The sequence below is a fragment of the Sceloporus undulatus genome, chromosome 3, assembly GCF_019175285.1.
Source record: "Sceloporus undulatus isolate JIND9_A2432 ecotype Alabama chromosome 3, SceUnd_v1.1, whole genome shotgun sequence".
Lineage (NCBI taxonomy): Eukaryota > Metazoa > Chordata > Lepidosauria > Squamata > Phrynosomatidae > Sceloporus > Sceloporus undulatus.
The window spans coordinates 83,370,644-83,384,540 of NC_056524.1; the positions used below are offsets into that span (position 1 = coordinate 83,370,644).

Genomic DNA, 13,897 nt, shown 5'->3' on the forward strand with positions numbered 1-13,897 from the left:
TAGTCCTGAGGGAACGAAAGGGGAGGAAGGGGGGGGGAATCTCCCTTTTCTGTGAGAGTTTTGGGACTCCAAGCTTTCGCTCCTCAGTCGAAGAAGCAAATCCCATCCCGCCTTGGATCGCCCCATATTGGCTTCCTTTGAGGAGACTGCGCCGTTTGCTCCCTGGAACCCAATTTTCCTTCCTTTCCCTCCCTTTTCTCCGGACCTGTGAAGGGCAGCCTACTAGGAGTAGCTACAAGGAGGAGAAACAGCAGAAAGAGCCAAAAGGGGTCCCTATTCCCTACTCATGGTTGTGGCGTGCCTTCAAGTCATTTCCCACTTATGGAGAAATAAAACACAGCCTACAGAGATATCCATGTTTCATTTTTTCCCGTTTTATTCGGGTCAGTTTTGGGGGGGGGGGTTGGTGTGAAGAGGGGCCAAGATTGAATAAATGAATAAATGAACAAAATGGCACGATCCCCACCAAAGATTCTTCCTTAAAACACGGTTTAGTTTCATAAGAGCAAAGAATGAAAAGGGAAGGTTTGGGGTGATTTTTTCCCCAGGGAAAGGGGGGTTGGTCTTCCCACGAGGGAGAGAAGGGAGGCTTTAATCCAAGGGAAAGGAGAAGGAGAGTTTGGGAGCCGAAGCCCGGCTGCGAGAGGCTTTTCCTTCCCTCCGTCTCTCCACCGGAGCAAAAAAGGGCTTCCGCTCCTGCAGATCGCGCATTTGCATTTGAAAGAAGGATCCAGATGTTTATTGCAGTAAAAGAAAGAGAGAAGGAGAGTCAGAGCGACTGCGAGGGATCCCAATTATAAATCCTTGTATTTTTAAATACCGACTGTAAGCGATTCAAGTAGATGTCTTTGTAAAAAAAAAGAAGAAAAAGAAAAGAAGAAGAAGAAGAAGAAATTAAAAAATAAATAAGTGACACGTTTGGGGAAGAAGGGGGTGGCGAGTGGAAAGAAAACCAGGCCTGGAGTCTCTTCGACACCTCCCTTGTCCCAGACCTGGATTTACAGCCCTTCTTTGCGTATTATTTTGTCTCCTGCCTCGCTGGTTGCCCAAAGCAAGGAGGGACCCGCCATCGGTCTCTGCAAAGCCACAAGAAAATCAATAGCCTGTGGGCGATCTCCTGGGCCTCCCCATAAAACCCACTGCCCTCCCTACACTTGAGATGGTTGCCCAGCTAGAAAAATGGAGGTGGAGATTTAAACCCATTTCTTACAGACCCCCAGGCAAGTGTTCTATTAAAGCAAACCTGGCAGAGAGAGGTTTGGGCTCCGGGTGAGTTGCGGTGACTTTGGGTGACCTCCATCCTAGGAGTGACCCCATCTTTTCCTTGGGCCTCTTGCAAGGTGGCCTTCCTTGCCACATACTCCGCTCAGTTTCCAGCGAGTGGAACCGGGGCAGAGCAGCAGACCCATTGAAACCAGCAGGGATTGTTTTATCACAGCCTCACAGTTAAGTCTGGAAGCTTTCCATGGGTCTGCCCCAGGATCGGGACCTGGTTCAGTGGGGCAGCAGCTCAAAAGAAAGTAGAAAGATCATTCCCAGTTTGGGAAGGCGAGCGGTCCCAGCAATTCTCCAAAGAAAACAGCTCCCGTTTTTGCAGTGAAAGGTTTTTGGGGATTTGGAGTCAGTCCCAGAGAAGACGGGAAAAACGAGCCAGGATTCAGATCCTTTTTGATCTCATTCTAGTCAAATTAGTCGATTTGTCCCAAGGGTCTTTTTTAGTCTCGGGTGGAAAGAGAAATCCGGAATTGTGTCGCCTTTTGCCTTGAGGATATACAGATTATATATACAGTACAGTAAAACAAGTCAACAATACGCACACACACGCACACACACACTTACATGGCCATGTCACAATTCAGGAGAAAAGTTTAACAAGTTTAAAGGACATTTCCCAAGCCACCCCTCCTGCTTCTTATTGGGATTCTCCATATCGTTTCATTTTAACCCTTTAATTATTAACGATGAAGATAACTACCGCGTTGAAAGGGGTCCCCGACATTTGTTTTTTCTGGGCCATCTGGTCAATGAACGAAATTTCTCGAGAAAACATACCCTCCCTGAGCTTAATTCCTTTCTTTCTAGGTATAAACAAACATTCACAGACATCGGGGCATTAACACCCGGCGTTAAGACTGTAACCCTAAAAGCACCAGCTGCCGAGTAAATTGCGATTCATCCGTCCAAGTCCTAATGCGAAGGAAACGAATGAAGTAAAACGCCTTTCAAAGAAGTAATCCACTCTTGATTTAATCAAGCCCAGAAACCCAAGGCCGCCGGGGAGGATGTTTCTTCCATGTACCCATAGAGTGTAAGGGAAGATTGTAACACAAGGCTCTATCTATCGATCCAAATAGGATAGTTATAATCTGTGTGTTGGTTGTTGTGTGCCTTCAAGGGGTTCTCAACCTAAGGCGACCCTAAAGCAAACCTATCACGGGGCTGAGAGTGTGTGACTTACCCAAGGACTACGAATGGCCCTTTTCCACATATCATGGGTTAGTTTCCCACATTTTCCGGAGGTGGACTGTGGGAAGGATCCCTCCCCTTCAGGTTGACCCAGAGATCCTCTTTTGCACCGAAATGTCCTCCATTTCCACCTCCCTTCAAGGAGAAATCCCAATATGCCCTCCATTTGGAGCATGACTAATAGCATACATTTATACTACATGTTTTTAACTTTTATTTTGTAATGCTCTCCGTGGGTTTTTTCCCCCTGAACGCCCTACGTCCAGAGTGACTCAGGGTGTCCTCCTTTTCCGGGACACGGCTTCCATTTCCATTCCACCTCCCTTCCAGAAGGAATTCAAAAATATGTCCTCCATTCGGAGCATGACTGAGAAGCATGCATTTATACTACATGTCCTTAGCTTTTATTTTGTAATGCTCTCCGTGTTTTTCTTGAACGCCCTGCGTCCAGGGTGACCCAGGGGCGTCCTCCTTTTCCAGGACACGTCCTCTATTTCAACCAGGAGGGATTCCCAAAGGCCCTAGGACTCCGAAGCAAGGCATTTATATTCCTAAGAGTGTTTTGTTTTTTAAAAGCTTTCCTTTGGCCATGTCCTCCCTTTTTCTGGAAGATCCTCCCTTTGAGGACTGCATCTGGTCCCCTTGGCCAAGAGGGAGGGTGGCCTTCCCTTTTCCTTGTCCTTTAAAAGTCCCAGAAGGAAAGGCGAAGGGGAAGTCAGAGACTTCCTTGGCCTCCCCCAAGAGGCCGGGCCCTCCTTCCCTCCCTCCCTCCCTCCCCCCCAACCCGAAATCCAGGCCAGGTTTTCCCCTTGGCGGAGAGCCGGAGGCTGCCCAACCTCTGGCAGGAGCCAATCAGAGCTGGGCTCTCAGCACGTGGAGGAGAGGCAGCCTAGAGCCCCGCGAGGGAGCCTCAGTCCCTACACTCGCTCCCGGGCTCCTGGCCAGCAGCACCGGCCCACAGACCCACCGACGGAGCCTCCTGGGCGGCGGAGGGCCTGCTCGCCTGGCCCGGCCCAAAGCCCCTGACCCCCGGCTCCCTCCACTTGCAGCCCTTAGGAAGAGGACGAGGCATCCAAAGCCATGAGCAACCCTTACCAAGAGGAGAGCTGCTCCGAGAGGCCGGAATGCAAAAGTAAATCCCCAACTTTGCTCTCCTCCTACTGCATCGACAGCATCCTGGGCCGGAGGAGCCCCTGCAAGATGAGGCTGGTGGGCGCCCCCAACGCCAGCGCCAGCGCCAACGCCGCCCTCCCCCCGATGGCCGGCGCCAGGAGCGAGCAGCAGGACAAGGCCGGGCCAGGTGAGCCCCCGCCGGCAGGGAAGGAGAGCCGGGGAGGGCAGGGGCTCCGGGGGAAGACGGGGGCCCAAAGAAAAACCCAAAACACTCCCAGGGGAAGCAAATAAATAGATAATCCCATGGCTTCATTTAGTCAGGCTCAAAATGGAAGGCGTTTGGGACAGTCCCTGGACGGGAGGTGGAAATGGAGGACGGCTCCTGGGGAAAGGAAGATGGCTGTCTCCTCTGAGGGACCCAGAATGGGGCGCAGAGGAGCAGGCCTGAGGGGCAGAGATGGCAGGATCAGGGCCCCGAGCCAGGAGTCTCCTTCCACTTGCCAAGGGTCTTTCCGACAGTCGCCAAAGCCATGGGCCAAGGGGGCCAGGAGGTCCGGACCCGTGGGAGAACCCCGCTGGGGTCCCATCTCTTTCCCCGCCTTCCCTATATTTAGCCTTCCTTCCTTCCTTCCTTCCCTTTTGCCCAGCTGCGTCCGCCTTGCTCCTCGGGAAGAAGGAAATCTCCTTCCCTCCCTCTTTCTTTCCTTCCCTCCCTCTTTCTTTCCTTCCCTCCCTCCTTCCTTCCTTCCCTATTTTGGGTGGGTGGCCTTGCGATGACAAATGCCGGCCCATGTCAGGAGGTCCTGGCGGGGATTCCCCGTGTGCCTTTGCCTGCCTCCGCCGGGCCTGGAGCGAAGGAGGGCCAAGCGATCCGGTGTCACTCCGCATGGAGGACATTGGGGCTCCCTTCTGAAGACTGAGCTCCGGGAAAGGAGGGGAAGAGGGGGCAAAGGGGGAAGAGAGACAAATCTAGGATTATTATTATTATTGTTATTATTATTATTATTATTATTATTATTATTATTATTATTATTATTTCTCCTTGGACGGGCTTCACCCTCTTGGCAGGTTTGGAAAAAATGAGAAACCCTTCCAAGGTGATCGACAAGTGTCAGATAGAGAGTCAGGACAACTTTGGGACGGAGAAAAGAAGCAGCTGCAGCCTCAAATCTGTTGGAGGTGATAGCGGCCTTGTCCCGAAATAATGCGGGGAGATTTTTATGTATATTCTTCCCCCTCTCCGCATTTGCGGTTGTTTTCCTCTAAATAAAATCTTCGCATAGAGACGCACACATTGCCCTAAAGGGCAGGTCTGAAATATGCCTCTGAAATGCTCTGAAACCTTTTGGGGGGGTGAAGGTGCGCTTTGTGTCTTTGAAAAGTAAACCCTATCACGGATGGGTTTTTCCGGGGCTGAGAGTGTGTGACTCACCCGAAGGCAACGAACAGGCTCTTTTCACACATTAGTTTTCATACTTTCCTGAGGTGGGAAGCGGGGGGAGGATCCCTCCCCTTCAGGGTGACCCCGCCGTCCTCCTTTCCCAGGACATGTCCTCCATTTCCACCTCCCATAATCAATTCCATGTCGGAAGGTGTGGAAGGTGTGGAAGGAATGAGAGAGGTTGGCTATTTTGGGGGAGGTGGGGGTATGCCTGGGAAATTGGGGCTCCCTGCTTGAGAGGGGAGGGGAAACGGGGGTACAGAGGGGAAAGAAGAAGAAGAAAAGGGATAAAAAGAGAAAAGTCTGGGGTTTTTTTCCTCCCTGGAGGGCGGAAAGGCAAATAAAACAGGAAAGGCTTCAGAGGTGACCGAGAGGTGCGCCCTTTGTCCGTCGGGGGTCGGAGGGGGTCCCATTCCTACAGTCCGAAGAAACTGCCCCTCTCAAGCAGGGAGCCCCCCAATTTCCTCAGGGCTTCCAACCAAATCCCTTCGGACAATGTGAGATTCATTAAGGGAAGGTGGAAATGGAGGACGCGTCCTGGAAAAGGAGGACGGAGGGACCCTTTTCACTCTCGGCCACTGCGGGAAACTCGCCCTGCAGAAAATGTCGAGAGAGAAGACCATGGCCTTGCTGGACGGGGTGGCGTTTCTCTTCAGTTCTGACGCCGGCTGTGGGAGGTATGGATGGGGGGTGGCCCGAGGAGGGTCTCCCTTCTCGCAGGCCGGAGGGGTGACGGCTGCCTTGTCCCTCTGCTTCTCTCCCGGGCAGGGCCGGCTAAAGGCAGCCCGTCGGGCTTCGAGGCCTCGGAGCTGCACCTCCCTCCGAAGTTGCGCCGCCTCTATGCTCCCGGTGGAGGTGGCGGGGCCCGTCTGCTGTCGAGGGGAGGCGATCGGAACGAGGCGGCGTCGGCCTCATCGTGGGAGGCGCTGAAGATCAGCCAGGCCCCGCAGGTCAGCATCAGCCGCAGCAAGTCCTACCGGGAGACCGCGCCCTTCCACGACCTCGAGGGCGGCAGAGCCCCCCGGGACCCCCAGGACTTGATGGACGAGGAGGAGGAGGAGGACGAGGAGGAAGACGAGGAGCTGGAGGAAGACCTGTTGGACGACGAGGAAGAGGAGGAGGAGGAGGAGGAAGAGCTCTTAGCCGAGGCCAAGGAGGCCCGTCGGGGGGTCGGGCCCGGTCTGGGTCTCGTCCCTGCCCCGCCGCCGCCCCCTCCGCCTCCGCCGCCGCCCCCGGGGGGTCCGGAGGGCTCGGAGGGCTGCTCGCCCAAGGCGGAGCTGGGGCTTCCCGGCGAGGAGCTGCTGGGCCCCGAAGGGAAGGACGGCGAGGAGAGCGTCTGCCTGTCGGCCGGCAGCGACTCTGAGGAGGGCCTCCTGAAGAGGAAGCAGCGCCGCTACCGCACCACCTTCACCAGCTATCAACTGGAGGAGCTGGAGAGGGCCTTTCAGAAGACCCACTACCCCGACGTCTTCACCAGGTAAGCCTTAGACAGGAAAAGGGACTTCGGTTCATTTGGCATCAGGAGATTGGGAAGGAAAGGAAGGGCGACTTTGGAAAGTTTGGCCCCAAAACTCCAAACTTCTGGGACGGGGAGGGCTTTTTCCCCTAGGAATGGGAGTTGTGTCCAATAAAGTAAAGGGGGGGGGTCTCTTACTTTTCCCCTTCGGTTGTTGAAGGGTGGAGGGGTTTGGTTTTGTTTTTAGAAGATCCCACCCTTCCTCGTGATTTTAGGCCCCAGGATCTCCCTAGACTGGAAGACCAGGGTTCAAACCCCCACTCAGCCATGGAAACCCACTGGGTGGCTTTCATTAAGTCCCATACACTCAGCCTCAGGGGAAAGCAAGGGCAAAAGAAACTTGAGTTGTTCGTGGGTTTTTCGGGCTATATGTGGCCACAGGAAGAGTTTCTTCCTGTCGTTTCGCCAGCAGCTGTGGCTGGCCATGATGCTGGAGAACAGTCAGGAAGAAACTTCTAGAACATGGCCACATAGCCCGAAAAACCCACAAAAAAACATGGATGCCGGCCATGAAAGCCTTCGACTTCACCAAAGAAACTTGCTTCCCTCGGAAGAAACTTGCCAACGAAACCCTAGGATAGGGTCGCCATGAACTGGAAACAACTTGAAGGCACCCAACAACAACTAGGGCAATTCAGAATCTCTCAGCCCCAGAGGAAGGCAAGAGCAACCCCCCCCCCGAAACATGCCAAGAAAACCCGGTGACAAAGTCGCCATAAGTCAGGAAAAAAGACTGGGAGGCCCACAGCAACAACCATCTCCCCAGAGGTCCCCCATCCCGGACCTAAGGGAGGACGGGGTGGAACGGGGGGGGGGGCTGTCGTGGCCCTGGGCCTGCCCTCCACCCCACCGGCCTCCAAGGCCAGGCGAAGGGGCTGGTTCGGGGCCAGGACTTAGCCAAAGCCAGGCCGCCCGGGTCTATTTTTGCTCGGCTCTCAGGGATCAAGTTCCCGGCCGACGGCGGAGGCTCGGGAGGCGCAGATCAAAGGCAGGAGGAAGCTAAAAATATGGGGCCGGAGGGAGGCAGGGCCCCCGCCGCCGCTTTACTGGACACCGGCCAGGAAAGGGAAGGGAAGGAGTTTTGGAGGGCGACAAACTGTTTTGCTTTGGGATTCTGGGGAGAGGGACAAAGGGGGCGAAAGCTGCCCCTGCCCCTCGGTTCTCAGGGTCCGCGTCTCCGGCCAGCTTCTCTCCTCGCTTGCTCCCGACCCGATCCGAATTAAAGACGGGCCTCCTTAACCCGCCTTCCTTTTCAACCTGCTTCGGTATAAAAAGGAAAAGGTGCGGGGATCAGTTTTGTTTGGAAGTTATGCACAGCGGATTTATTCTTTTTTAAAAAAGAAATTAAATTCTGGGAGGCAGATCGTAGGGCTCCCCTCTCATCCCGCCAGCCCCAGCCCCCTTCCTTCCCTCCTGTTGCTGCCCAAGAGGCTGCAGAGCAAGAGAAGCGAGTCCCGGAGCCTGAGAAGCGCCAGGCCGAGCCCCAACTGCTGGGTCTGGGGCTTTGGGCAACGCTCGGAGGAAAGAGGGAAAGGGGCTCTTTCTTACCGAGGGGGAGAAGACTAGGCTTCGAGAATGAAGGGGGCCTTTCCCACCCCCCGGGAGGGAGCCCTAGGGACCCACCCACCAAAGACCCCCGGCTTCTCTTCTTCAGCTTCTGTCCCTGGCAGCTCTTGAGGGGAAGATGAGGCTCTGGTGCCGCAACAAACTGCAAAGGAATCACATAGTGTTCAGTTGTGGTAGTTAAAGCGGCGTCAGACAGGATCATTTCTGCAGTGCGAAGGCAGCTAAGAAGGGGCCAAGAATTAGAATCCTAGAGCTGGAAGAGATCCAGTCCAACCCCTTGCCATGCAGGAAGACACCATCAATTGCCCTCCCCCCCCCACAGTTCTTTTCGGGGGGTCGGCTGAGGGGGGAGGTAGCCAGGCCTCGACGGTGGCTCCCTCTTTCCCTGGGCCTCTTTGTTGGGAAAGTAGGCCTCCTCCGGGGCTGGGGTTTCTTCTCTTTGGCCAGGCGGGGGTTTCCCTTCCTGGAAGGGAGGGAGAGCCCCTTTGAGCCTGGGAGGTCCAGACCTTGGAGGGAAAGGGCTCTCCCCCGTTTGCCTTCATTCCTGCGCTGATCGCCGCAAAGGAGAGGCTTCGCGAAGCAGCCGAAGGAGGCTCCTTTGGGGCCTTTCCAGAGGCTCTCCGAAGGATGGAGAAGGAAAAAAGGGAGGCCTGCATCCCTGGGGAATTTGGTCGCTCCAAACTTCCCCACCATTTGGGGAGAAAAAAATAACTGGGAAGTGGAGCCAAAACCAGAGAGCCTCCGTGGGGCTCTCCGTCGGCGCTGAAGGCTGCTGCGCTCGACGGCATTTGGCGACTGAGAGGAGCCCTCCTCAATGCTGGGATTTTTGGGGGGGAGGGAGGAAGAAGGGGGTGTCGAAAGATGGGGAGATCCCACAAGAAGGGCAGGAGGGTGGTCAGGGGACCGGTGCATTCGGTTCCCTCCCCCCTTCAGCCGACCTCTGTGTGCGTAAAAGTAGAAGGTGCCGGAGGGAAAAAGGCAACTAGAGACACCGAATAAAATCAGCTCTTGTAACCCCTCTGAGACTAATCGAAAGAAAGGAGTTGGCAGCGTGAGCTTTCCTAGATCCGAGTCTCTTTCCTCAGCCTGACATCTTTCTGAGGTTGCTAATATTGTTGGGGGGCAATTAACTTACACTTTGTAAACCGCTCAAGGGGTGCTTAAGTGCCCTGAGAAGCGGTATAGAAATGTACTTGCTGTTGGTATTGCTATTGCTGTGTGCGTAAAGATAGAAAGTGTCCCGAGGACAAAAAGCACCTAGAAACGTGCATTAAAGCCTGATAGAAAGGAGGAAAAAGGGCGAAGGGCTGAAAGAGGAGGTTGTATTCCCAGAAGCGGCCCGTCGCTTGTCATATCCTTGGCGATTTCCTTTGTGGCTTGTCCCCTGCGATCTCCAGCGGCCTCCCCGGCCTCTTGCTCTGCCCTCCTCCATCTGCCCTTCCAGGGCTGAGGCTCCTTCCTCTCCTCCTCCTCTCTCTCTTTGCCTGATCGCCTCTTTCTCTCTGCTTCTTGTCTCCTCTCCCAGGGAAGAGCTGGCCATGCGCCTGGATCTGACCGAAGCCCGAGTCCAGGTGAGTCCAAAGGGCCTGGGGAGGGAGAGGACAGGAGGGGAAAGACCGTCTCTTTGGGTGGGGAGAGGGGGGGGAATCCCGTTACCGGAGAGGCCGGGGGAGAGGCGACGGGGTGCCGCCTACCGGGGCTTTCTTCCGCCGTCCCTTGGAGGGTCTGTGTGTTTGTTGACCAAATACCCAGGGCCCCCAAGCGGAGCTCCGATTAAAACTGCGGCCTTCCCTGGACCAGGCCCTCCGTCGGAGGTCTCCCGCTAGCCAACAGGGCCTTGGGCAGGGCTTGGTTTTCCCTCGCCTTTGGGTGCATCTACACTGTAGAAAGGATGCAGTTCTGCACCGCTTTAAGTCCTCTGTCTCCATCCTATGGAATCCTGGGATTTACACTTTGATCTTTAGCCTCCTCTGGCGAAGAAGGGCCTCCCAAAGCGACAAAAGCCCGGACTCCGAGGCCAAGGCAGGCCAAGTGGGGTCAAACTGTATTCTTGACAGTGTAGATGTACTTTCCCATTTCTCACAAAGTGCCAGGCTCTGGAAGGAGCGTCCCTTGCGCTTCTCCCGCAGCCCTTCCAGCAAAGGGGCCGGTGGCTCAGGCGGCAGGATTGCGTGGGTGGCGACGGCGGCGGCGGCGATGGGGATGCCGGGAGAACCTGGTTTCTACCTCTTCCCTCTTCCAGCCACCCCTCTCCCCACGCCCTGGCCTTTTGGCTGTGGGCAAATCCCTTTGCGTTCCGCCTGGCTCATTTGATGGCCAACATCTCTCTCTCTCTCTCTCTCTCTCTCTCTCTCTCTCTCTCTTTCTCTCTCTCTCTCTCTCTCTCTCTCGAAGGGCTAATGAAGAGCCCGGCGTCGCCCTCCTCCTCCTCTCTGTTGACACATTTCTTCCTCGTCAAACAGAGATGTGGCAGCGACGCAGGAGTTTCGGCTCAGGGGAACGAGTCGTGGGAAAGTTAAATAACTCCAAAAGAGAGAGAGGGAGAAAGAGCGGCAGCAATTGCTTTCTTCCCAGCCCCCCCTCCCTCCCCCCCCCCCCCGGGGAGAGGGGGTTAAAAACGGGGGGGGGGGGGCAGAATTATTGGAGCCCCGGGGCTTGCCTTGGAGTGTCGTCCAATCTAGTAATTTCGTCAGAAAAGGGGAATTGGCGCTGCCTGGGACCAAAGTGGGAACTGGGTGGGAGGCACGACGGGGATTTGGCTGCCTTCAGACCCAGAACCCCTTCCTCAAAAACCTGGGGAAGGGAGCGGGGGAGCAGAAGGGGGTACCCACCTTTTTACCCCCGACCCTCCCTGCCCTGCCCTTCCCTTCCCTCCTTTTTAAAATTCCCCACATCTCTTTTGCAAAGGAATACAGTCGGAAAAATTAACTTTAGTTTAACGTAGAAAATTCTCTCTCCTGTTTGCAAAACGAACCATTTGTTCGGTGCAGTGTCCGTTATTATTATTATTATTATTATTATTATTATTATTATTATTATCCCTCTTTTAAAGCGTTTCGTTATCGCAGGAACTAAAGAGGGAAATAAAAGTGATGGGAAGAAATGCATTTTTTTAAAAAAATCTCCTATTTCCACCATCCTTTTGGGTCAGATGCGCGGCGGAGGGAGAGACCCGGCATGGAGTTGGGGCTTTTTGTTTTTTATATATATATATATATAGGCAAATCGGTCCTTTCATTGACTGGGGAAGGAGGGAGGATGTGTGTGTGTGTGTGTGTGTGTGTGTGTTAAACCCCCTCCCTCTTTCCTCAGTCAATGAAAGGACCGATTTGCCAATTGCGGCGCTGGCAGGAATAACCACAATCATCATCATCATCATCATCATCATCATCATCATCAAAAAGAAATAATTTCCATCGTCTGGGAAATTAGCGTTAAAGCCTTTTAAGTGCCGCTCTAAGAAAGATTGGCTTTTTTGTTGCTTTTTTGCCTCTTTTTTTGGAAAAAATAATGGCCGTTCAAAGGAGTCGGTGAGGTTCGTGTTGGCGAAAACATTTAGCTGTCTGTCAGCCCGATGCAGTTTCAGAAAAAAAAGGGGGGGGCGAGGGGAAAAAGGACTGGCTGGAAAAGACTGGAGGCAAGGAAGGCTTGGCAGAAAACGAGGAAACGTTAGGGAAAGGGCCTGGGTCGCTTCAACGTCGTTACATTTGGTGGCTGATAGGGACAGGTCCCTTGGAGAGCGGGAACGGCCCTCTTCGGGACTGTTTCTGGTCCCATTAAGGATTAAGAAGTCATTTTATTTACGATCCCATTAAGAGTATGGCCAAGTTGATCCCTTCTACTGAATGACTAGATCTAGGGTGACCAGATGTCCTCAGTGAGAACAAGGCCCCGGGAAATATAGGACATCCCCGACAAAAAGGGAGGACATAGACCTAAGGGGGGAAAATATGCCAGGAATTCCTTCCTATTAACACTCCTGTAACGAAGGAGCATATGTTTAGGTGAGTGGTTGTTTCCTGCAAATGTCAACCCATGATTTCTGAGTCCAAGTGGAGGACCTTTTGGAAATCCCTTCTGGAGAGGAGGTTGGGATGGAGGGGGTTGTCCTGGAAAAGGAGGACGCCTGGTCACCTTGGCATAGCTCTCTCTATAGGCAAGCTGCCTTGTTTCAACGCCAACGAAGCCCAGCTGTGCAGGAGCATGGGAATGGCTTGCTGGAAGGCAAGCTCCCCCTTTTGCAGGACTGGGCATGGAAAGAGTGGGGGGGGGGGCAAGTCTCTGTCACTAAGTGGGGTTTACAATCCAGAACTCCCCCCAAAAAGAATCGGATTCATAGACAGAGAGCTTTTGGGTAACATCTTCGAGTTAAACAGTTTGTTTAGGGGCAAGATTTGGTGGGGCTTCGCAGTTTATGCCATGAACGTTGTTCCAAACTAGTTGGTTATAACCACTCGGTTTAGCAGCCCAAGTCCACAAAAGATATATATATATATATATATTATTGGCCAGATAAAATGCGTAAACAAAACGCATGATTTTGGAAAGCTTGCGACGTGTGCCTGAGGCATTTTCTTTGGCCCCGCAAAAGGTGATCCCTGTTCTGTGGATGTTGGGTGCTGTGATGTTGCACTTTGCTAACCCGTCTATCCCTAGATACGTTTCCTCTTCCTCTAAATAGTAAGGTCCTCTAAATAGTAAGGTCAGATTAAGTGATCTTCTGCCGCCGGGAGATTTATCGCTGTTTTCGAGTTGTACTAAATGGAGACTTTTGCATCCTACTTTAAACCGTTCTTCTCGCTTTCCATCAAACGATCATTGGAAATCTTCCTAAATCGGTCGCTTTACATTTCCTAATTCCAACCCAACAGCCCCAAAAGGAGATGTTTAATGTCCCCCTCCCTTCCCTTTGCCAGAGCATCGTTGGAGGGAGGACTACAGCTCCCAGAATCCCCCACCCAGCATGGATCCTTCTTTCTGGGAGCTGTGCTCCAGCAGAAGGGACCATTCCCGGCCTTCTGCTTGGGCCTTTGGAGTCCAAGGAGAGAAGGGCCAAGGTTACTTTCGGGAGGGAAACCTCACAGGGGCCCGATCCTGCCTTGCAAGTCCCAATTCTGGGAGGGGATGCTGGGCTGGGGGCTGCCTTGTGGGAAGGAGACATCCTGGGGGTGTCTTCCTTGGGCAGGGTGAGCAGAGGTCCTCACCCTAAAAGGAGGACCAGGCACCGCAAAATGGAGGACAAGGAAGCGAAAGTGTAGGGCGTTGCAACATAACAGCGCAAAATCTAAATATAAAATATGTTTTACAAATGCCTATAACTATAAATCCATGCTCCAAATGGAGAACGTTTTGGGATTAAGGTTGTGGAAGGATGTGATTTGCGGGGGAAGGGGGCACAAACCCACAGGGGCCCGATCCTGCCTTGCAAGTCCCGATTCTGGGAGGGGATGCTGGGCTGGGGGCTGCCTTGTGGGAAGGAGACATCCTGGGGGTGTCTTCTTTGGGCAGGGTGACCAGAGGTCCTCACCCTAAAAGGAGGACCAGGCACCGCAAAATGGAGGACAAGGAAGCGAAAGTGTAGGGCGTTGCAACATAACAGCGCAAAATATAAATATAAAATATGTTTTACAAATGCCTATAACTATAAATCCATGCTCCAAATGGAGAACGTTTTGGGATTAAGGTTGTGGAAGGATGTGATTTGCGGGGGAAGGGGGCACAAACCCACAGGGGCCCGATCCTGCCTTGCAAGTCCCGATTCTGGGAGGGGATGCTGGGCTGGGGGCTGCCTTGTG

At 53.6% G+C, this 13,897-nt stretch overlaps 1 protein-coding gene across 1 annotated transcript in view; it reads left to right on the top strand.

The window, feature by feature from the left end:
- Window positions 1-3,393: 3,393 nt before the first annotated feature.
- Window positions 3,394-13,897, top strand: part of ARX (aristaless related homeobox) — an 18,615-nt gene continuing 8,111 nt past the window's right edge. Inside the window, 3 exon segments of the mRNA XM_042456026.1 lie at window positions 3,394-3,766; window positions 5,789-6,497; window positions 9,628-9,673. Coding sequence (XP_042311960.1) covers window positions 3,547-3,766; window positions 5,789-6,497; window positions 9,628-9,673 — 975 coding nt within the window. The 5' untranslated portion in view covers window positions 3,394-3,546.